Source organism: Enhydra lutris, unplaced genomic scaffold (assembly GCF_002288905.1).
Source record: "Enhydra lutris kenyoni isolate GAN:26980312 unplaced genomic scaffold, ASM228890v2 scaffoldscaffold40, whole genome shotgun sequence".
In the NCBI taxonomy this organism is placed as follows: Eukaryota; Metazoa; Chordata; class Mammalia; order Carnivora; family Mustelidae; genus Enhydra; species Enhydra lutris.
In genome coordinates this window covers 17,811,611-17,837,070 of record NW_019154124.1, presented here as the reverse complement: position 1 = coordinate 17,837,070, position 25,460 = coordinate 17,811,611, and the positions used below count along the sequence as shown (strand labels likewise).

General features: G+C 36.7%; 1 protein-coding gene across 1 annotated transcript in view; it reads right to left on the bottom strand.

Moving 5' to 3' along the window:
• Nucleotides 1-25,460, bottom strand: part of LOC111155253 (B double prime 1, subunit of RNA polymerase III transcription initiation factor IIIB) — a 92,606-nt gene that overhangs the window by 24,421 nt on the left and 42,725 nt on the right. The window contains exons 18-29 of the mRNA XM_022515359.1: nt 25,082-25,269; nt 24,090-24,312; nt 21,011-21,189; nt 19,613-19,817; nt 18,297-18,436; nt 14,538-14,739; nt 14,092-14,282; nt 12,699-13,080; nt 8,716-8,835; nt 2,571-2,607; nt 1,998-2,090; nt 178-403 (exon numbers count right to left, since the gene is read on the bottom strand). Of these exons, the coding sequence (XP_022371067.1) occupies nt 178-403; nt 1,998-2,090; nt 2,571-2,607; nt 8,716-8,835; nt 12,699-13,080; nt 14,092-14,282; nt 14,538-14,739; nt 18,297-18,436; nt 19,613-19,817; nt 21,011-21,189; nt 24,090-24,312; nt 25,082-25,269 (2,186 nt within the window). The remainder of the gene's footprint in view (nt 1-177; nt 404-1,997; nt 2,091-2,570; nt 2,608-8,715; nt 8,836-12,698; nt 13,081-14,091; nt 14,283-14,537; nt 14,740-18,296; nt 18,437-19,612; nt 19,818-21,010; nt 21,190-24,089; nt 24,313-25,081; nt 25,270-25,460) is intronic.

The window sequence follows — 25,460 nt, the reverse complement described above, 5'->3', positions numbered from 1 at the left end:
CACACTCCCTCTCCCTCAAATAAATAAATACTTAAAAAAATAAAGGCTGAGAAATCAGCAATGCCTACTTTACACTTACACAAGTATTACTCAAAAGCTATTAACTAAAATGATAGTTTAAATATATTTATTAATTGAATACTGTAAAACTCAAGAGTTTAATAAAGCAAAATAAACCTGGTTGATACAGCGTTTTCCTTTACTTTCTCCACTAAACCAATTTCTTCTTTAGTACTTTGCTCTTCCAATACAATCTTGTTTTCTTCTAATGAAGAAGGAGATGTACTATTGACAGGTGAAGAAAGCTCCTGACATTCACGAACAATTTTGTGATTTACATTATCTGGGCTAAAAGGAACACAGCTTTTATCCTTTGAATGAACATCAAGAAGTACACATACTCCTATTACAGAAAAGAACAGAAAATTAAAATTGACCCAATACAAGTAGACATCCAAAGAAAATAAATCCCTCAACATTAAGCAACTATAAAATTCTATATTACTTTTTAAAGTTTACTCTTTTTCATTCTGAATTTAAATACATGATCAGGGCGCCTGGGTGGCTCAGTCAGTTAAAGGTCTGTCTTTGGCTCAGGTCATGATCTCAGGGTCCTAAGATCTTCTCCCTTTTCCCTTCTCCCCTGCTTCTCCCTCTGCCCTTCCCCCCTATACATATGCTCTCTCTCTCTCTCAAAAATAAATAAAATCTTTAAAAAATAATAAATATGATTATATATTTTATGCCAGAGATTTGACTTGTTCTAGGCCAAATCATTCTTACAGACTAGAATTCTTGTGCTATCAGAAGTAAAAATGAGGGACGCCTGGGTGGCTCAGTCAGTTGGGGGTCTGCCTTCAGCTCAGGTCATGATCCCAGAGTCCCAGGATCACGTCTCACTTCAGGCTCCTTGCTCAGCAGGGAGCCTGCTTCTCCCTTTATCTGTGCTCCCCCTGCTGTGCTCTCTCTCTCTCTCTGACAAATAAATAAATAAAACCTTAAGGGGAAAAAAAGGAAGTAAAAATGAATCTGTTATCTTGACTAACTACACAGCCTCAAATGAGTTTCAAGATAGGATCACCTTCATTCACAAATTTTTAAAACCTGTTTTTATGTTCTAGAGATTTGTGACAGGTGCTGTCACAAAAGTAATACTCTGCCGTTGAGAAAGGCGCTGTATACCGGCACCTGCCTGGCTAAGTCAGTAGAATATGTGACTCTTGATCTTGGGGTCATGAGTTCAAGCCCCACACTGGGTATACAGTTTGCTCAAAAAAAAAAAAAAAAGGAGAGAGAGAGAGAGAGAGAAAGAGAGAAATGAGACTCTGTAAGGAAAACAGACCAGAAAATTTCCTGATAAATATATAGTTATGGGGCTAGAAGTCTAACACCTAAAACAAATGGCAGGCCACTCATCTCCAGATAAAATAATTAACAGGACTATAGTTAACTATCCATTTAGTAGACTTAAAATAGAAGGTACTCCATAAGCTCAGCCTAAAATACTGTGAAAATCTGAGTTGACATATCTTTTGGCTCAGTCCAAACTAACAGAATAGTTGCAATTAAATTATTTCAATGACTGCTATTGTTCCTTCATACTATATGTGATTATCAGTTAACTGTGAAGACAATCCAAAGCAGAAGTCCCTTTGCTAAGGAAATATGTGTTAAATGATCAGTGATCAATGGGTTCAGTTAATCAACGTTTATGATGAGAAAAGTAAAGGACTCACTAGATTGTTCCAGGAATAGAAAGTTTTCTTAATAAACCAAGTGCACTGTTTTGAAATGGTGGCCACTACATCTAAAGGGACTAAGTTAGACGGATCAATGCACACAATATTACCTTTTTCTGGGGGAAAAAAATGAAGTTGGCAATGCCAACTTCAAATGTAAAAGGCAGGTACTGACTTATTACTCAGCTGTGGGTATAATTTCTTAAAAGCTGTACTTTAAAAGGCTTTTCTCAGTTAAGACTTAACTTTCATTCTTACCATCACTCTGTTCTGCCCCGATCTCTGACTGCAACACTAGATCTCCCATTGCAAGTAACGTTATAGCAGCTTCAGTGCTTCCATCACTGGTACCTTGTGAGGAAATACACCAACATTAAAACAGAAAAAGGAAGCTGAAAATTGAAGTTTGTTTACTTATAAAACATTTTTAATTCAAGCATTTATTCTCTAGTAACAAGTTTCAATATCCTGCCTACCATTAATTCCTTACAGCAGTACTGGTTACTACAAAATAAGAAATCATTAATTGTTAGCTTTTACTCATTGAAAATTCCTTCCTCCTACTAAATAACTTAATACCTTCAGAGAAAATACATCTGGGCAGAACAGAGGAAGTAAGTAATATTTCTTTATTAAACATTTAACTCTTAACTCACTTCATAAAGTAATTATTCCAAGAATCCAAGTTTCTCCTAGGGGTAATATATACAACAGTTAAAACATTTTGTTCAACTCTCCAGTGAAATTACTCACTTGCTAACTAACACCAATACTAAATCACTTTGTTAGTGTTAACCAAGTAGTTTTATCAGTTTCCTTATTAACAGTTACCTGTTTCATCTTGGGTATGTTCATCTGTGTTCATTTCCTAAAAGAGGAAAAGATAAGCAATGTCTTACATGTATTTTCCCAAATATATGTTCTGTGTCTCAAAATCCATGATGTTTTACAGTTCTTCAATGTTTCTGATTACAAAGGAGTGCAAACTGTTTTCTCCCTATACAATTATTTATTGTTTCATACAGAAGTAATTTAAAAGCCAAGTTATTTTGTCTCTTGCTCCTTATTTTACCTTTTCCTTGTATTACATGCAAATTTTTTTAAAGATTTTATTTATTTATTTGACAGAGAGATCACAAGTAGGCAGAGAGGCAGGCAGAGAAAGAGAGAGGGAAGCAGGCTCCCCATTGAGCAAAGAGCTCAATGCAGGACTCGATCCCAGGACCCTGAGATCACGACCTGAGCTGAAGGCAGAAGCTTAACCCACCGAGCCACCCAGGAGCCCCTACATGCAAATTTTTAACTCTAATCATATTGCATTTACCATGTGCACCTACCATTCTTAATTTACTCCTTCACTTTCATAATCCTTGAACTTCAGTCGTATCTGTCACTAGTTTTAAACCAGTGGAAACCAAAAACTAAAGAATACTGCCAATTTTTCACACTAGGTGAAAATGAATTTTAACATATTAAAAAGTTACATGATTTATGCCCAATATATCATAAGGAGCTCTGCTAACCCTCTCTTCAGTGAAACTGGTGAAATTTATTAAAAACAAACATTTAAATGGAATTAAATGGAAATGTTCCTAGGGCAAAAGACACATCTTTCTGCGAAAACTGATGAAAATACAGTAACAGAGTAGAGAGCCTGTGGTTTTGAACTAAGACTGCTCTCTCCCCCTCCTTCTTCCCAGCTCAGTGAAGCAGAGACCCCACCTCAGAACCTGCAACCAAGAAAACAGGGTCTTTTCTCCTTGCAGGCCCCAGCTGGAAGGCTTTCTTTCTACAAAGAACAGGACTTCAGCTCCTGACACCACAAGAATCTGGTGTCAGATTCGTAATAGAAAACAGAATTATTTAGTATGAACTTGCACACACAAAAAAATCAATAAAATACCAGCAAACCAAACACAGCAACATATAAAAGTTGGATGCAATTTTTTTAAAGACTTAATTTATTTGACAGAGATCACAAGTAGGCAGAGTGGCAGACAGAGAGCGGGGGGAAGGAGGCTACCTGCTGAGCAGACAGCCCAAGTGGGCCTCGATCCCAGGACCCTGAGATCATGACCTGAGCTGAAGGCAGAGGCTTAACCCACTGAGCCACCCAGGTGCCCCAAGAATTTTTTTATTTAATATCAAAATTCAATGTAATACATGACATCAATACAATAAAAAGGTAAAATCACATGATCATCTCAATAGATGTAGAAAAAGCACAGGACAACATCCAACACCCTTTCATGATAATACTGTTATGTAAACTAGGAAAAGACTAGAACATCTTCAGTTTGATAAAAAAATAAAACAGGAAAAGTCCACAGCTAACATCAAACTTAATGGTGAAAGGCTCAATACTTTCCTCTCAGACCAGTAATGAGACAAAAATGCTCACTCTCACCATTTTTGTTCACCACTATACTGGAGGTTCTAGCAAGGGCAATTAGGTAAGCAGAAATAAAAGACATGCTGGGGCGCCTGTGGCTCAGTCAGTTAAGCGGCTGCCTTTGGCTCAGGTCATGATTCCACAGTCCTGGGATCAAGTCCCTCATCAGGCTCCCTGCTCAGGGAGAGCCTGTTTCTCCCTCTCCCTCTGTCTGCCTCCTGCCTACTTATGTTCTCTCTGTCAAATAAATAAATAAAATCTTTAAAAAAAAAAAGAAAGAAAAGAAAAGAAATAAAAGACATGCTGAGTGAAAAGCACTGTAAGATGGGGCATGTGGGTGGCTAAGGTGGTCAAGCATCTGCCTTCTGCTCAGATCATGATCCCAGGGTCCTGAGATCCAGTCCCGCATTGGGCTCCCTGCTCAGCGGGCACCCTACTTCTCCCTCTCCCTCTCCCCCTACTCCCCCCTGCTTGTGCTCTCTCTCTGTCAGTAAATAAATAAAATCTTTAAAAAAGAGAAAAGAGAAAAAAAAAAAAGAAAACTCAGTTATAAACTGAATTCTTTCACCCAGAAAGATATGTTGAAGTCCTAACCCCAGTAACATGAATGTAACCTTATTTGTAAATAAGACCTTTTTAGATGTAATAAAGTTAACAGGAGGTCATACTGGATTAGGGTTGGCCCTATCCAATATGAGAGGTGTCTTTAGAAGAAAAAAGTCATAGAGATGCACATACAGGGAGATTACCATGTGGCATTGGAGGCAGAAATTGGAAATGTGCTGCCACAAGCCAAGGAATGACAAGGTCTGGTGGCAACTATTAGAAAGTAGGAGAAAGGCCAGAATGGTTTTCCCTCAGAGCCTCCAGAAGGTGGCACCTCGATTTTTGGACCAGCCTCCAGAACGATAAAAAAATAACCTCCTATAATTTTGAACTACCTTGTTCATGGCATTTTGTTATAGCAGCACTGAGAAACCAATACAGAAAGGCAGAACTAAAAACCATCTCTAGTCACATGTCATGATCTCATATGTAGAAAATCCTACGGAATCCACTAAAAAAAAAAAAAAAAAAGGAAAGAAAAAACTATTAGAACTAAAGAGCTCACAATTCAGTACCAGTTAGTTTGTACATTTTAGGAGGCTTTTCACACTATCCATCTATATAATTTATAGTTTGACATGGTATGTTTGTTTAAAAGAATTACATAGTATAAACTCATCAAGGTTACAGAGTATAAACTCACTAAGGATCTGGGGAAGAGAAGAAGCTTAATGTAGAACTAAGCTTTTAAAGTATGTTTATTTTTTAATTCTGATCTTGGTGCAAATGTTAGTTATGCATTATTCATTTCACAATTAGATCACTATGCTGTGACATGGTTTATATTCATGCTGCCCTGAGTACTTCTATAATTATTTGTTGCAAACTTGTGACTGTCCCTATTAACTTTCTTTTATGTAAGTACTTTGTGAATATTTCTTAAATTTTTGCTTATTTAATTCTGAATAAGAGCTAAATTCATTAAAAAAGAAAAAACTAAAGAGTTCAGCAAAGTTGCAGTACGCAAGACCAATATACAAAAACCAATTGTATTTCTAGACACTTGCAATAAAAAACCTGAAAGTGAAACTGAGAAAACAATTCTATTCACAACAGCATCAAAAATAATAACATACTTGATAATAAATTTAACAAAGGAAGTGCACTGCAAAGTATGAAACACTGCTGAAAAAAATCAAAGACAACCTACGTAAATGGGCAAATATCCATGTTCTTGGATTGGAAGACTCAGTATTAAGATGGGACTAGCTCCCTCAAAATGATCTACAGATTCAATGTAATCCCAATCAGAATCTTAGATAATGTCCAGAAACTGACAAATTTTTAAAATTCATATGGAATTGCAAGAGTCCCTCAAAAGCCAAAACAATTCTAAACAAAGAATCAAGTAGGATGACTCACACTTTCCCAATTCCAAAACTTACACAAAGAAACTGCAATCAATGGAGCATCACTGGTATAAGGACAGACATATAAATCAAGGAATAGAGATAAGAATTCAGAAATAAATTCACACGTACAGCTGATTTATTTTTGACAAAAATGCAAGGTAATTCAATGAGGGAAAAACAGTCTTTTCAAAGAAATACTGCAACAACTGTACAGTCACATGTAGAGAATGAAGAACTGTAACATCACACCACATACAAAAATCAATTCAAAGTTGATTAAAGACCTAAATATACAACTCTAGTAAAATCTATAAAACTATTAGAAGTGGGATGCCTGGAGGGGTGCATGGGGGGCTCAGTGGGTTAAAGCCTCTGCCTTCAGTTCAGGTCATGATCCCAGGGTCCTGGGATCAAGCCCCGCATCGGGTTTTATGCTCAGCCGGGAGCCTGCTTCCTCTTCTCTCTGCCTGCCTCTCTGCCTACTTGTGATCTCTGTCAAATAAATAAAATCTTAAAAAAAAAAGAAGAAGTGGGACGCCTGAGTGGCTCAGTCAGTTGAGTGTCTAACTCTTGATTGCGGCTCAGGTCATGATCCCATGGTCATGAGATCGAGCCCCCATGTCAGGCTTCATGTCCAGCTAAAAATTCTCTCCCTCTCCCTGTGCCCCTACCCCCAACCCCTGCTTGTGTGCGCACTCTCTCTCTCAAAAAAATAAGAAATAAATAAAACTATTAGAAGAAAAATTGGAGTAAATCTTGAGGACCTTGGCTTTCACGAAGAAATCTTAGATATTACAAAAAAGCATGAATAACAAAAGAAAAAAGATAAATTGGACTTCATCACAATTAAAAACTTTTGTACTTTAGAGTGAACCATCAAGAAAATTAAAATACAACTTACAGAAGAAAATATTTGCAAATCATATATGTGATAAGAGATTTGTATCCAGACAAACTCAATAATAAAAAGACAAATAGACCAGTAATTTTAAAAAATGGGAAAAGGTTCTGAATAGACATTTCTGCAAAGATGATATAAAAATGGCCAATAACCACATGAAAACATGCTTGATGACATGAGTCATTAGGGAATCCAAATCAAAATCGTTAACAAGGTGCCATTTCGAATCCACTAAGTATGGCTAGATCCAAAAAGTCAAGTAACAAATGTTTGTAAGGATATGAAATTAGAACCCTCATACACTGCTGGTGAGAATGTTAAAATGGTGCAGCAGCTTTGGGAAACATTTTGCTAATTCCTCAAATGATTAAACGTACAGTTACCATATGAGCCAGCAATTGTACTCCTAAGAAGGTATCCAACAGAAATGAAAACGTAATGTCAGTATAAAAACTTGCACGTGAATGTTTAAAGCAGCATTATTTTTAAAAGCCAAAAGATGGAAACAACCTAAATGTCCATGAACACATGAACAGATAGACAAAATGCAGTACTGTCTACATGGAGAGTTATATGACCACAAAAAGGATTGAAGTACTGATACATGCTAGAACATGGATGAACCTGAATGCTAAGTGAAAAATGCCAGGCATAAAAGATCATATTGTAGGAGTCAATTTGTATGAAACATCCAGAATAGAAAATCTATAGAGACAAAAAGTAGATTACTAGTTACCTAAGCCTGGGGAGGGTCGAGAGGAAATGGGGAACAACTGCTTTGAGACCTAAGGTATCATTCTGACATGATGAAATGCTCTAAAATTGACTATTACAATATTTATACCTATCTATAAATATACCAGAAACCAATGAATTACACTTCAGTGGGTGACTTATTTGGCGTGTGAGCTGTATCTTAATGAAGTTGTTAAAAAGGGTGCCGCGCCTGGGTGGCTCAGTCGGTTGAGTGTCTGCCTTTGACTGAGGTCATAATCCCAGAGTCCTGGGATCAAGGCCTGCATTGGGCTCTCTGCTCAGGGGAAGTCTCCCTCTCCTTCCGTGCTTTCTCTACCTCCCTCTCTTTCTCAAATAAATAAATAAATAAAATCTATAAAAAATAAAAAATTTTTAAAAATAAAGTTGTTAAAAAAGTAGAATTTGCTGTCTTCTTCTCCAAAAACAAGAGAAATACTAACCAAATAGGAAAGAGTACCAAACAAAATGCAACTAAATATATTTTAAGTAATTTATATTTAATATAGATTTTTTAAAGATTTTATTTATTTGACACAAAGAGAGAGATCACAAGTAGGCAGAGAGGCAGGTAGAGAGAGAGGGAGAAACAGACTCCCCAGCGAGCAGAGAACCCGACATGGGGCTTGATCCCAGGACTCTGAGACCATGACCTGAGCCGAAGGCAGAAGCCTAACCTTCTGAGCCACCCAGGTGCCCCCATAATAATATAGATTTTATGCAACAGAACTTTAACATAAATTTATGAGGCTCTTAAGAGTTCTTCAGGCACATACACAAAAATCAATGCTTTCCAACTGAAACACAAAATCTATGGATTATTCACCAGTTTCTCCTATTCATACTCACAGTTCCCTACATGATAGAAATTAGCAAGAATGGCTGGTAAACTTAAAGCTTTCAAAATAAACCTCCATTCTTTTGAAAGTAAACAAAAAATTAAAAACAAAACATAATAAAATGGGTGCTTACGACAGATAATGCCTTCAAATTTTCTTCTTGTCTCATCTCCTGAGTAGTCACATCTGTGTTTGACAGTGGATGTTCAACAACAGCTATGCCTATATCTGGTACATTCACAGTTATTTCAAGCTGTCAAAATGAGAAATTTCATTATTTCATTTTGGGATACTAGTTGGTATAACAAAATGACTAAGTAAAATAAAGTGTTAAACTGAATGAACAACCCACATTCATACACAATTAAAAACTGAAATATAGTAACTTGACATCAACTTGGCAAAGTAAAACATTTAAGATTTTGGAGGGGTCTGTGATCCTTACAAACAGTAAACAGAATTTCCAAGGTAATCTTCTTAGTACCTAGCGTTTCCCTGTCTACGATCCCCACTTTGTCTCTATGTTCCCATAATTTCTCTCACCAATCTGTGAACATTTATGCAGCCCTTCCTAAAAACTAGAAGGCTACAGTAGAGATACAAGGGTATAAAGCTGAGTAACTCAAGTGTAGTCCCTACCTTCAAGGAATTCACAATCTGAGAAAAACAGACATGCAATTATCTAACTATACACCATCTTCAGTGCTGTAATAAAGATGAGTTGAAAGCACTTGGAAAAGATTTACCATGCATCCGCCTCTGCACCAAAGCAACTACGCTCTCCCACAACCCCATGATAGCCATGGCCATGGACATGTGAGAAAATTAATTCATTCACATTTTCTCACATAATAGTATTTTTGGTCATAGATCCCTATAATCTGGGGACTAAAGGACTAAGATTTCTCTCCTAGACTGTATACAAGACAATCTGGCTTCTAGTCCCTTACTTACAGAAAGGTAAGTATAAAAACTATGATTCAACAGAAAGTGAGTAAAGAGTCAAGTATGAAAATCTGCCTTCATGATATAATTATTATAGTAACACTTATGTGTTCTATATCTGTTTTCTCAGAAGCAAATATTAGAGAAAAATCTTTGCTACTATCCAGGATGAATGAGAAAGTTAAAGTGACTTGAATAAACAAAATATTTTCTCAAGAGTTGGGAATGGATGACAAATGGAAATACTATAGATATCTGAAAGTTGGTTCTTTAAGGCACTGTCCAGTTTTAAAGCTTTATTTTTTTTTTAAAGATTTTATTTATTTATTTGACAGAGAAAGATCACAAGCAGGCAGAGAGGCAGGCAGAGAGAGAGGAGGAAGCAGGCTCCCTGCTGAGCAGAGAGCCCAATGCGGGGCTCGATCCCAGGACCCTGAGATCATGACCCGAGCCGAAGGCAGCGGCTTAACCCACTGAACCACCCAGGCGCCCCTTAAAGCTTTATTTTTTTAAACAACTTTACCGAGATACGATGTACATACCAAGAACTCACCCACGTAAAGTATATAATTTGATGTTTCTGTAATATGCAGTTATGAACAACCATCACCACAGTCACTTTTAGAACATTTTTATCACTTCAAAAAAGAATCCAATATCCATTAGTTATCACTCTCTTAACCCCTCATCTCCAAATCCCTAAGGCAAACCACTAATCTATTTTCTGTCTCTACAGATTTTTCTGTTTGAGACATTTCATATGAATAGATAATTATGTGATTATATGATTCTTCTGCAACTGACTTCTTTCACTTAACAACGTGCCTTTCAGAGGCACCTGGGTGGCATCTGCCATGGGCTCATGTTGTGATCCCAGGGCGCTGGGATCAGGACCGCCCCCATCGGGCTCCCTGCTCAGTGGGAAGTCTGCTTCTCCCTCTCCCTCTCTAGCTGTCTCTCTCTCACCAAATAAATAAATAAATAAATAAATCTTTAAAACAAAAAAACAATGTGCCTTTCAACCAATGAAAATAGTAAAATACAAAACATAAAACTAAATGAATTCTCATGCTGTGTTAACCAGATGTCCTTGCAAAAAATTAACTTTTCTTTTGCATTTTCTTGGTTTCAAATAAAACGTAAATTCATTATCTTCATCTTAGAACTTTCAGTTATAAGAAATTTCATTTTGCATCATTTTTATTTAGTTTCAACCATTCTAATTCATGAACTTTATAATATCTAGTATGTGATTATTAACAGTGAATAAATAAAGGTGGTTGTGGACTTCCATTCATCATAAATGTGAAGCTACAGATTCAATAATCCATTAATTCTGGATTTAACATTACTTGAATTGGTTTGAGTTTCCTACTTCTTTTGTTATCATCATCACTACTACCTCAGTTAATTCCTAAATTCTGTTGCAAATGACTCAAAAACAATCACAAATGCTTAATACAAAAGAGATGTGGTTGTTTTGCTCTTTAAGCGAAGTAAATTATTAAAAATTGAGGGAAAAACAAAGATGGAATACTAGACCAAGAGGCAAAACAGGAGCGCTTATAACAAAGTAAGTTGAAATATTATGTTCCTCTATCATCTATTCATTAGGATGGCTATTCTGAAAAATAGCCATAATATAAATATAGCCATAAATAAATAAAAGGGCTGGTGAGAATATGGAGAAATCAGAAGCCTTGTATACTACCGACAGGAAGGAGAAATGATACAACTGCTATGCTGTGTATGAAAGTTTTTCAAAATAGTAAAAACTGGGGCGCCTGGGTGGCTCAGTGGTTAAAGCCTCTGCCTTCGGCTCGGGTCATGATCTCAGGGTCCTGGGATCGAGTCCCACATCGGGCCCTCTGCTCAGCAGGGAGCCTGCCTCCTCCTGTCTCTCTCTGCCTGCCTCTCTGCCTACTTGTGATCTGTCAAATAAATTAAAAAAAAAAATCTTCAAAATAGTAAAAACTGGTGTACAATTTACCATATAATTAGTGACTCCGCTTCTAGGTATATCCCCAAAAGAATTGAGAACAGGGTTTAGAAGAGATATTTGTATACCCATGTTCATAGCAGCACTCTCTGCAGTAACAGCCAAAAGGTGGAGGCAACCAACCAACCACTGACATATAAAAAGATAAACAAAATGTGGTACAGATACATGATGAAGTACTATTCAACCTTAAAAAAAGAACACTCTAATTCAAGATGGATGAACACAAAAGAACACAATGCTTCGATATGGATGAACCCTAAAAACTTTATACTCAATGAAATAAGCCAGTCACAATGAGGACACACTGTATAGTTTCAGTTATCTGAAGTACCTAGAGTAATGTCATAAAGATGAAAGCAGAATGGTGTTTGCCACAAGCAAGAGGGGAGGAGGTAATGGGAAATTATCGTTTAATGGGTATAGTTTCAGTTCTGCAAGACGAAAAAGTTCTGTGGATGGATAGTGGTGATGGTGTAGCACAACAATATGAATGCACTTAATGCCACTGAACTACACACTTAAAATGGCTAAGATGATATATTTTATGTATATTTTGCCAAAAAAATTTTTTTTTTAAGAATTTATTTATTTAGTTGACAGAGAGATCACAAGTAGTCAGAGAGGCAGGCAGAGAGAGAGAGAGGAGGAAGCAGGCTCTCCGTAGAGCAGAGCCCGATGTGGGACTCGATCCCAGGACTCTGAGATCATGACCTGAGTCAAAGGCAGAGGCTTAACCCACTGAGCCACCCAGGCGCCCCTTTGCCAAAATTTTTAACGAGAAAAGAAAAAAAATAAAAAGAAGTACGTCCCTTCTACACTCTCTACCAACCAGCCCCAGCCTATCAGAGAGTTAACAGAAAACACCTGCCAAAATGAAAAACTAATCAGAAAATAGATTAAGCTGTCTCCACGTACAAATGAAATTAGATTTCGATACTTATTATTATAATAAACTACCTCATGGTGGACCTGGGTCACAAAGGTTATGTAATCACAGGAGGCTCCTACTTGATTCCTTCAGATATCCCCCAGGCCTCAAACAAATAACATTTGGTAGAGGCTATTTAGAGAACGAACTTTTCAAATCTTAATAATCACTAAGAAGAAACAATGATACACTAAAAGAAAAAAAACAAGGCAAAGTTCCAAGAATTCAAAAAACAAACTACCTCTTCCATTGTTTCCTCGATCTGAGCAGAAACAGGTTCGGGAGACCTAAGACCAATGGGAACAAACACTGGAGCTTTGTTTACTTCTTCTGGAGCAAGATGGTAACTTTCATCTTCATAATCAGGCTCAAAATCTTCATCATCATCTTCATCTTCTTCCTGTGAAGCCCGAAGAGTCACCAGCGTGGCCTTGGAAGCACGAGGTTCCTTCCTAGAGGTCTTACTTCGAACTCGTTTTGATCCACGCCCTCTGGTGACACTTGGTTTCATCCTGCGATGGATTCTCCTTCCACCATGATCTACCTCACACTCAGAAGAGGCAGTTGTTCTTCGATCCAGACCAATTTTAGAGTAATTTGATTCTTTTAACAGCTGTGGAGAGCTGGATGTTTAATCAAAATAACAATAGTCATTATATGCACATGGAGGACATTTTAGTGAAACCAAAATTTCAGAATGAAATCCCACTTCAAGCATTTAAATTGAAAATGACCACAACCCATTAAGTCAAAAACTTACTCTGTGAAATTAAGAAAGAAATGTACTATTACTACCAGTTCCTTATTCTGAGTTCATTCTTAGTTACTTACCTACAAATTTTTCATAGTAAGTTTTTAACTCTGGGCCATTTTTTCCTTGCTATTTAAGTGAAGATGGGATATAAAACTAGAAATTATTAGAAGAAAATGAGAAAAGGAAAATGGTCCAATAAAACAAAATGAGCTCAAAAAGAAGTGATACTCTGAGGGTTGCTGGGGGGAGAAGGGGCAGGGAGAGGGTGGCTGGGTTATAGACATTGGGGAGGGTATGTGCTATGGTGAGTGCTGGGAAGTGTGTAAGCCTGATGATTCATAGACCTGTACCCCTGGGGCTATTAATACATTATATGTTAATAAAAAATTAAAAAAAATTTTTTAAAGTGATACTGGTGTATCCTACTGGGTAAACAGACTAGGTTAAAATAAAGACGGGAAGGCAAAAAATCCACAGAACAGTTGTTTTTTTAGAACTTAAGTTCTTTTCCACTTTCCTTAAAACCTACAGAACATGAAATACACCCTTCAGGTGTATTTGTGACCCCACCTGAACTAGCACTTTAATTATTTAGGTAACAGATACTGCTACTTTGGTCAGGCTTCCACTCATGTCTAATATACTCAATATCCAGAAATTTTAACTGTAGGAAAGAAAAATCTTCCTAAGAATACTGGAAAAAGGTAAACTTTAACAAATAAAAATCCTAAGCGGGAAAGGAAAAGACCTGTAATTATCAACCAATCTACACTTTTCTTAACAAACCATCTTTTTACTCTACCAGTAAGTTATGGCAAGACATCCATAAAAAGTTACTTTTATTTCTTATTCTGAAAGTATTTGTTAAATAAAACTTTACCTTGATAGTTTACTGAGACACTGCTCTTCAGCAACTGAAGATACAGAATTATCCCCTACAGTTTTTCCTCCAACACTTCCTGATGGTCCAACTTCTAAATGAGTACTGCTTTTGGCCAAACTAGCCTCCGTGGAATCAACACAATCTTTTCTTGCTGAAACCTCCAAAGATGTCCGAAACTCAGCCTTTTCCTTAAGTTTAAGAAGAAACAGCTCATATTACCAAGGAAACAATATTTACAATCATTTGGTTCAGTGGCTAGGCCTAAAGCTCTAAGTTTACACACATACAAATGACTGGTTTCTAACTTTTTATACTAGAAGGTCACTCAATTTTTATAAAATTAGTTATAATACAAAAGACAAAACTATATTTTTTAAAATTCTCTTCTTCATGATCTTGACAAAACAGAGCCCACTGACAAAAAGTATTTTTTTCAAACTTACTTTTTGAAGGAGGTGGGTGTCAGAATCTCGGGGCTGCAGCAAATTATCTTCTGGCTTCCTTGCCTCTCTCTCATTCGCTCTGTCTTTTAGTATGCCTGGCTCATCTTTCTTACCATGTGCTCGTCCCAAATTTGGCTTAACCTTTCGGAACTGCCTTCTTACCAAATGCGCTGGACTAGGAACAGACCTTTTAGGTTCATGTCTAGAATGAAGTACAAATTATGATGAAAAACCAAAATCAGAATTCCATATCGACAAGAGTGCTGTTATATCAAACAATTTTGAACACAAACCAATACTATGTTCAAAGGACTGCATATAAATTGGCTTTAAAACCAAGAACATAAAATGAAACCATATATGCTGATAAAAAGAATATAAAAGCTTTTATAATTTCCATTTTCTGTACAGTCTGGAAAATAGTTTTCAGTAATATTAATCTTTTTTTACTTCACTCATAGATTCTGGTGTGTAGTGTCATGGTACGTTAAGTAATTTTCAGAGAGACAACTAGATACCAAAAAAAAAAAAAAAAAATAAATAAAAAAAAAAAAAAACCCTGCCAGTAATTTAAAAAGAATTTAAAAATGGTACTTTTTTTTTTTTTTAAGATTTTATTTATTTATCTGACAGAAAGAAAGAGAGAGAGCACAAATAGGCAGAGCGGAATGCAAAGGGGAAAGGGAGAAGCAAGCTCTCCACTGAGCAGGGAGCTCAATGAGGGACTTGATCCTCGGACTCCAGGATCATGACCTGAGCCACAGGCAGCAGCTTAACCAACTGAGCCACCCAGGTGCCCCCACAATGGTACTTTATTTTTTTTTTTTTATTTTTTTTTTTTAAAGATTTTATTTATTTATTTGACAGAGAGAGAGATCACAAGCAGGCAGAGAGGCAGGCAGAGAGAGAGGAGGAAGCAGGCTCCCTGCTGAGCAGAGAGCCCGATGCGGGGCTCGATCCCAGGACCCTGAGATCATGACCTGAGCCGAAGGCAGCGGCTTAACCCACTGAGCCACCCAGGCGCCCCACAATGGTACTTTAAACAAATATCTTCAACTGGGCTCTGACGCATGAACAAATACATAATGTCACAACATCCTTGGTCCTTCTGGTTCAAGACCAGGCTTGAAAGCCAGAGTCCATTCTCCCATCACAGACCTATCAGTTTATGGAAAAAGGTTTACTGATAGCCACTGTCACAGGATCTCAAAATAATCATTTTGTGTCTGCCAAATCAGAAAAAGACAAGGTTTAACATTCAACAGAATAGGTATAGTTCCCAAAACAACCCCTGAAGAGCTATCTTAAGTTCTCCTGGAAAATATTTTAATAACTGGCAAGGATCTGAATTTTGAATTGAGAAGCTTAAAACTAATATAAACCTGGATATTATAAAGAAAATTAGGCATGTAAGTACCTATGAGGAGTTCTCTGAAAGATCTATATTAAAGAGTAATTTTTTTTAAGATTTTATTTATTTATTTGACAGACAGAGATCACAAGTAGGCAGAGAGCCAGGCAGAGAGAGAGGAAGGGAAGCAGGCTCCCCGCTGAGCAGAGAGCCCGATGTGGGGCTCAATCCCAGGACCCTGAGACCATGACCCGAGCTGAAGGCAGAGGCTTTAACCCACTGAGCCACCCAGGTGCCCCTTAAAGACTAATCTTAAGTAATATTTCTAACAAATTACCTAGCAGAGAAGTACTCAGTTACATTACCCAATGTTCCAACTCTGCCAAGCTCTTCTGGCAGCAAAACACCAAGGAAGTTTACTGGAAATTCTAACAAGCTTATGATGCTGGCTAAATACATTCCAATGTAGGCCAATGAATTTAGGAAAACAGATTATATTTAAATCAGTTATTTACAGTCACCTGTGATTCTACAAAGGCAAGTAAAGTAAAATAAATATATAAACCTAACACACTACTTAAGTCAAAAGGGACAAGAAGACAATACTGGACTTAGGAACAACCTAATTTTAAAACTATAAAGATTTTTACTCTGAAGAAAGTATCAGTCATGATAAAGCGAACAGCTGGAATAAATTTCATGAATAGAAAAAGGGTTTTCAAGAGAAAAAAAAGGGGGTGGGGTGGGCTGGATCATGGGTTTCCATAAAAAAATTAAAAGTTTGATTTCTCTCATTAAAAAACACAAAAGTTCAGCATAAAATCTCTTGAAACATGTAAAGTTTCTTTCAGGAAAGTCTGCTTATGTAACTACAGGAATCTGCTAGTCTGAAAGTCACAAATCCTGAAAACTTAAGTTTAAAAACCAATTTGCCAGTGTTTATTTTGAACAAGCCATTCAAATCCTCTTGGTCTAGCTAGTTAATGACAAATGAGAGCATTAGGCAAGGCTGAACTTGAAGGTCACTAATCTTTAAAGGCTCAGTAGAGTCAAAATCAAATACTTACAATGGTATGTATTCCTTACAATATAATCTGCCATTCTACCTAGTCTGCCTTTACCCTTTCCTATATCTACTACTCTCCTTCTTCTTCCCCGTTTCACACAGGTCCCTTCACTGTTCCTCAAACAAGCCAGGCATGCTCTCGCCTTAAGTACTTCGAAGCTGCTGTTCCCTCTCCCCTTAGACAACCCCTGGACCTGCTGTTCCTTCACTTCTTTTGGGTCTTCCCTCTGGTGGTACCCTTGCAATGAAGCACCCTTTGATCATTGCTAATCATAATGTAGTATTAAGGTGCCTGGGTGGCTCAGTTGGTTAAGAGTCCAACTCCTGATTTTGGCTCAGGTCATTTCAGGGCCATGAGATCAAGGCCTGCATGGGGTTCGGCGCTCAGTGGGGAGAATGCTTGAGATTCTCTCTCTCTCTCCCTCTGCCCCCTCCCTGCTCACTCACACGCATGCACATATATGCGCACCTGCTCTCTAAAATAAATAATCGTTTTTTTTAAAAAGTAGTATCAGAGGGGCGCCTGGGTGGCTCAGTGGGTGAGCCTCTGCCTATGGCTCAGGTCACGATCTCAGGGTCCTGGGATCGAGCCCCGCATCAGGCTCTCTGCTTGGCAGGGAGCCTGCTTCCCCCTCTCTCTCTGCCTGCCTCTCTGCCTACTTGTGATCTCTGTCTGTCGAATAAATAAATGAAATCTTTAAAATAAAAAAAAAGTACTATCAGTAATAATAAAGCAGATTTTAAGTAATAAATAAAAGTGGTAGTGCTGAAATATCTTCACCTTTCTGGTCTAACTCATTTAGAAGATATCATTCTTAATATTTGGTTTGGGATATTCTAGGATATAGCATTTCCTATGTATGAATTTTAGTCAGTAGGATATAAATTTCTAAATATACCAAGAACTTAAGAACTTGTCTACTATTAAATTTAGTTTTAAAATAAAATATGAGGAGGCTCACCAAACTTTGTGGAGAAATTATAAATGAAGAGAATATCAATCATGCAATTCTTACAGTATTTGAAGAAGCATATTTAAAATATTCTAAGCGTTTGACTTCAGCTCAGGTCGTGATCCCAGGGTTCTGGGATCAAGGCTCACATCAGGCTCCCTGCACAGCGGGAAGCCTGCCTCTCCCTCTCCCACTCCCCCTGCTTGTGTTCCCTCTCTCTCTGTGTCTCTCTCTGTCAAATAAATAAAATCTTTAAAAAATAAAAATTTTAAAAAATTCCATTTCATAATTAAGTATTGCTTTAACCTTTCACAAAATTTTCTTGATGTCAAGTTCTCCAACCTTTATCTTCAGAAGTTTTACGCTTTTCTGATTAAAAGCAAACTCACCTCATCTTTTCATCTAAAACATTTATTTTGTTAAGATGAAGAGGTTCTGCAAGGACCATGTGACTCTGGTTTTCACACGTTATACCTTCTGAAACTTTGGAGGATACAACTTCAATTTCAGTTCCAACTGGAGAGCTTGGCTAAAATGACAAAAGAATGGTAGCATTGTTTTTTCTAATACCTCCCAAAATATTTCAATCATTAGGTATTGAGTTTTTCAAAACAAAGAGTCAAACTAGGTATGCAATGTTCACTTTTTGTCCAAAATAAAACTATCTAATTCAGAGAGAAGCTTCAATTACTGCAATTATTATGTTTACAGGACACTTTAAAAACTAAATAATTATCTGTTGTGAACACCTACCACCCCTTGTTTGAAACCTTGAGAGGTTTCAAACAAAGATTATAATGGCTTTAAATCTATATTTTCCCTTGGTAGACAAGAGAAAAAGAAGGACAAAGAAATAAGATCTGTTGAAAAGTGCATTACACCACTTAGATTTATACCAAAAGATATATCAAAAAAAGATTGGTTAAACTGTCAAACAGCAGAATGTTATGCAGCAATGAAAAACGATATACCTCTATACTTCTTGACATGAAAAGTCATTTAATATATTAAGTAAAATATAAGTTACAAAATAACATGTACGCAGTGACTTTACTATTTAAAAAAATTAGGGCGCCTGGGTGGCTCAGTGGGTTGAGCCGCTGCCTTCGGCTCAGGTCATGATCTCAGGGTCCTGGGATCAAGTCCCGCATCGGGTTCTCTGCTCAGCAGGGAGCCTGCTTCCCTTCCTCTCTCTCTGCCTGCCTCTCTGCCTACTTGTGATCTCTGTCTGTTGAATAAATAAATAAAATCTTTAAAAAAAAAAAAAAATTTATCTTATGTTTCAGTAATCTCTATACCTGATGTGGGGCTTAAACTTACAACCCGAAGATCAAGAGCTGCATTTTCTACCACCTGAACCAGCCAGGTGCCCCAGAGATTGTATTATTTAAATTTACATAAGTGTACACACATGCATGCATGGAGATATACCCAGTAAGATATGTCAGAAGGTTTTCAGTGGTTACCTCAATATTATTATAATATTTTGTATTAATTGAATATTTTCATAATGAATAGGTTCCTTAATTAGGGGAAAAATCTATTTTCATTTAAAAAAATCTAGAATGGTAAATCTAGAAAAGAACTAGATATGTCATATATTCATTGATGAGAATGTCACATGCCTATATTCTAAACCTAGTCTAAGATGTCATTTCGTATTTTAACATGCATTAGAAGGCTCAATTACATAACAATAACTTACCACAGTCAAGAACTTCTCTGTTTCATCTTTTTGTACTACTGTTCTTTCTTCCTTAATTATGCCTTCAGCTTCACCTTTTTCTATTTGCCTCGGTCCAGCCTTTGTTATGTTTGGTCTGGGTCTCTGAAGTCGGCTCCTTACTATTCGAGCAGTTGGGATAACGCTTTCCTTGACTTCTTGCTGAAAAGTGTTTGTTCTATGAGACCTAGAAGAGAGGACAGGGAGAAAGAGAGGGAACTGGACTGTAAAAAGATGAAAACTACTGTAAAAACATAAAATTTGAATCTTCTCTAACAAACTATAAAATCAAATTACTTCAATGATATATATTCTTTTATTTTAAAAAAATAGTTAATTTAATCCTGAAAAGGTAATGAATTTATATAATGTAGAAAATTCAAATTCATGGAGCCAGAAAGTATAAAGGTAGTTGCCAGGGAATGGAAGAAGAGGAATGGGGTATTCTTGTTAACGGGTGAAGTTTCAGGTTGGAAAAATGAAGAAGTTCTGGAGATATATGTGGTAACTGTTGCAAAACAACATGAATGTCCATTTTTGTGAATGTGCATTAATAACACCAGACCATCTATATAAAAAATGGTTAAAACTGTACATAAGTCTTCTACTACAATTTTTTTGGTAAAGATTTTATTTATTTATTTGACAGAGAGAGAAAGAGCACAAGCAGGGAGAAGCAGGGAGAGTAGCAGGCAGAGGGAGAGGGAAAAGCAGGCACTCACTAAGCAAGGAACTCAAAGTGGAACTCGATCCCAGGACCCCAGGATCATGCCCTAGCTGAAGGCAAATACTTAACCAACTGAGCCACCCAGGCATCTTTCTACTACAGTTTCTAAGAAGATAATGAATACAATCTTTATATACATGTATTTTTAAATGCAGTGGTTTGCATAAAACCCTAAGTAGCTAATAGTGAATACAGGCAGGTAAGCATCAAAAGGTGTTAACTCAGTGTGATTTTCTATTTTAGGCAGTCTGACACATGAATAAAAATAAACCAAGTATTCTTGGACAGCCTGGGTGGTACAGTCAGTTAAGCATCCAAATATTGGTTTTGGCTCAGGTCATGATGTCAGGGTCATAAGATCAAACCCCACAGAGGGCTGTGTGCTCAGTGTGGCATCTGGTTAAGACTCTCTTTCCCTCTCCCTCTGCCCCTCCTCCCTGAGTACTCTCTGTCTCTCAAATAATCTTTTTAAAAATAATAAATAAATAAAAATAAACCAAGTATTCTTGATATTCACTTTTAAAATACATTAACACATCTTAGTAACAATGAAGAAATACTTGAAAGAATTCTCTCATATTTTAGATTTTCCTTTGCTTTTTTTTTTTAAATATACATATATTTTAGATTTTCAAAGAAGTATCACTATTTACCCCATAGAAACAACTAATTCCTTTTCCTGGGTCTGTACAGGCTGAGACATCGCTTCAGGATTACAAGAACTTGAAGGTGAAAGGTCCTTTTCAGGCTGTATACATGGGAATATTACAGTCTCCTCCTCCCTGTGACCTGATTTGTCTTTTTCTCTTGATGTCATTAGGGAAGCCACACCCTAGAAGGCAGGTAAGGAAAATTTCATTGAGGGCTGATAAAAGTATAGGGAAATAGGAACTTTCATACACTACGAGCAAAATAAATTAGCAGAGTCTCTGCAGAGGACAAGAGAAAGGTATCTACTAAAAATTTTAATTCTCAGCAAATTTACTTCTAGAAATGTATCTTACAAACATATTCAAGTAAGTAATGGAAAAGTACATATAAAGATGTTTACTATATCCATTTAATAGCCCCCCAAAAAAGCAAAGAACAAAATCAAAACACTGGGAACAAGACAAACCTATCAGTAGGGTATTGAATAAATTATAATTTGCTTATAATGGAAATCCAGAATAATTTAGAAGATAAATCTGTATATACTGATCCAAAAATATGTTCATAATATTAAGTTAAAAAAATGAGAAGGCAAGTTATAACACCATTTTTAGAAAACAAAGAAAATATCCACACATTTTATTATTTATGTAAATAAGTATATATACAGAAAAGAATGGGTGGACATACTCAAAATAGTTACATGACTGATTAACCTGGGAGGAAGAAATGGGACATTATAATGGAATCTCACTTTTAGATTATGTATTTTTTCAATCTGAAATTTCTATAATCAGATAAAATAATCAATAAAAAAGATATACCTTTTTAAAATATAAGAGCAGGAAGAAAAAATACAAATTTTCTAGCATTGTAAGAACTAAGCTGTTTTATTTTTTTAAAGATTTTTAAAAATTTATTTATTTGAGAGAGAATGAGGGTGAGAGAGAGAGCATGGGAGGGGAGAGGATCATAGGGAGGAGGAGACTCCCTGATGAACGGGCAACCCGATGCAGCACTCAATCCCAGGACTCCAGGATCATGACGTGAGCCGAAGGCAGCTGTTTAACCAACTGAGCCATCCAGGCACCCTCTTTATTTAATTAATTTATTTATTTTTCCTTTGCATAAGTAATTTTTTTTATTTTATTTTTTATAAACATACTCGTTATTTATTTTTTAAATGGGCTCCACACTGGGCTTGAACTCACACCCCTGAGATCAAAACCTAAGGCAAAATCAAGAGTTGGACACTTAACCAACTGAGCCACCCAGGCACCCCAGAACTAAGCCATTTTAAAACACTTGGGGCACCTGGGTGGCTCAGTTGGTTAAGCATCTGCCTTCGGCTCAGGTCATGATCCCAGAATCCCGTAATGGAGCCCTACATGGGGCTCCCCACTCAGCAGGGAGTCTGCTTCTCCCTCTGACCTTCCCCCCGTCATGCTTTCTCTCTCTCTCGAATAAATAAATAATTAAAAATAAATAAAAATAAAACAAAAAGATTTTTAATCCAAAATTGCACTTTTTAAAAAACACATCATTTTATTATCTTTTTTATGAACTGGGATTTTTTATTATTATTAAAGTACAGTTGACAATGTTTTATTAGTTTTAATGCACAACACAGTGATTCAACAATTCTACTCAACATTCACCATGGTAAGTATAGTCACTATCTATAACCATATGTTACTATATTATTACATATGTTACTATTTAAGTATATTCCCTATATCGTGCTTATCTGTTACTTATTTCATGACTGAGAGTTTGTGCTTCTTAAAAGATTTTTATTTTTAAGTAATCTTTATACCCAACATGAGGTTCAAACTCACAACCCCAAGATCAAGAGTTTGCATATCTACCAAGTAAGCCAGCCAGCAGCCCTGGGAAGCCTGGACCTCTTAATCCCCTTTTCCTATATCCCCCATCTTCCCACCTCCTTCTCCTCTGGCAACCACCAGTTTGTTCTCTGTATTTGAGTCTGTTTCTGTTCATTTATTTTTCAGATTCCACATGTAAGGGAAATATATGGTATTTGTCTTTCTCTGACTTATTTCTTTTAGCACAGCATCTCACTTGGCAAAAGGGACTTCTAGGCCCATTCATGTTACTGTATATGGCAACATCTCATTCTTTTGTATGGCTGGGTAATATTCCAGTGTGTGTGTGTGTGTGTACGTGTGTGTATAAAACTCTTCTTCATTCACCTCTTGGTGAGTACTTTGGTTGCTTTCCTATCTTCTCTATTGTAAATAATGCTATGATAAACAAAAGGGTGCATCTGTCTTTTGGAATTAGTCTTTTCATATTGGGCAAATACTCAGTACTATAATTACTGCATATGGTAATTCTTTTTATTCTTTGAGGATAATGTTTTCCACAGTGGCTGCACCAATTTACATTCCCATCAACAGTGCATGAGGCTTCCTCTCTCTCCATATTGTTGCCAACACTTGCTATTCCTTGTCTTTTTGATACTAGTTAATCTGTCTGGTAGGAGGTGATAGCTCATTGTGGTTTTGATTTGTGTTTTCCTGATGATTAGTGATGTTGAACATTTCTTCATGTACCTGTTGCCATCTGCATGGCCAAAAAAGTACTTTTATATTTAGAACACTCAACTTATAAATGTTAAAATTTCCATTCAAAGTTTTTGATACTATATACACAATCTTAATTTGTTGCGGACCAAGTTAACAAAGTAAATAAAACACGTCCTTTAACTCCTCTCAAGCTTTTAACTTTTTAATTCACCTTAACAACAATGTAAAATAAAGTATGACTATCAAATTATTCTTCCTGTGAAGAAACTAGCTGCATCGTTTGGCTATGGTCACACAATGAACTTATTAGATCCCAGGATTCTTAAATTCCTTTCCATGACATACTTGCCCATCATGAGAGATACAAGATTCTTACAAAACCACATGGAATAATGAGGCACATTAATTATGGCAAGACTAGTATCACATGCAGTAGAAATTATATGAAAATATCTGTTAAATGTTAACCCCAGCTGTTTTACTTTAGTAACAATAGCTAAGACAAAAAACATCCACCTTGAATAGCACTCACATGTTGAGAAGGGAGAGTGTTCACCTGTTCACTGGTCTGCTGCACCACAACAGTCTCAGTTTTATCAGTTTCCAATTTCTTCCCACGTACATATTTTTCTGCTTCTGTAGTCTCTCTCTTTAAAGTTGCTCTTGCTAAGTTTGGTTTTGGTCTCTTGAATCGGCTTCTCATAAAAGGTGCTGGTTTAACTTCAAGTGGCTTCTGCTCTTGAGGAAGAGATTTGCTTTTGGAAAAAGGATTATCAAACTTTAGAATGAGTTGAAGGGGCAATGAGAACAGAGTCTTAGGACAACTTGAGAAACTGGCAATAAATATTAAATCTAATTCTTATTTTTAATTTTTAAAAAATATTTTTATTAACATAATGTATTATTTGCCCCAGGGAACAGGTCTGTGAATCATCAGGCTTATACACTGCACAGCACTCACCATTAACACACACCCTCCCCAATGTCCCTTTAAATCTAATTCTTAACAGATAAACAAATTGGGCTATTTGGCAGATCCTGAAAAATACAAGGAGTACAACTGAAATATAAGCCTATCATCTTTGCAAAGAGAAAATACCAGCTCTCACACCCATACTGACTTAGGAGTATGTGTTACATCCAATTCTGATGTTAGTAATTCTCTCAATCTAGTGTCACAATGACCTCAAAATTCTCTCCCTATCATTCCAGAGCTTAGAAGCAGTTTAACACTATGCTATAGATACATCTTGAAATCTTACTGATAATCTGAAAATGTCTCCTTAGATGCTTTGTCTTGGGCACATGTGTGGCTCAGTCAATTAAGCGTCTGCCTCTGGCTTGGGTCATGATCCCAGGGTTCTGGGATCAAGCTCCACATCAGGCTCCCTACTCAGTGCGGGGCCTGCTTCTCCCTCTCCTTACCTTCTCCCTGCTCTTGCTCTCTCCCTCCAATAAATATTTTTTTAAATAAAAAACATAGATGATTTGTCTTTAAAAGCACACAGACCAATATGTTTGTACCTTAAATTAGTATTTGAAAACAGCTCTGGAACATCTGGAGATAGCATCCCCTGGTCGTCTGTTTTATCAGGTTCAGAAGTCTGTAAAGAAGTCTCCAAACAACTCAAGTGACCTGACAGTTCCTTTTCAGAACTTTTTTCTTCTTCTTCAGGTGTTTGCACCACGGATAGTACTTCACTGCTAACATTCTAGAGGAATAGTCACAGAAAATCGGCACAAATGGAAAATGTCACAATCATGTGAACTTCAAGTAACTGGAAACTTGAGGTTTTTTGAAGATTTTATTTTTAAGAAATCTTTACACCCCACATGCAGCTCAAACCTATAACCCCAAGATCAAGAGTCACATGCTTTAAAAAAAGGTCACATGATCCACCGA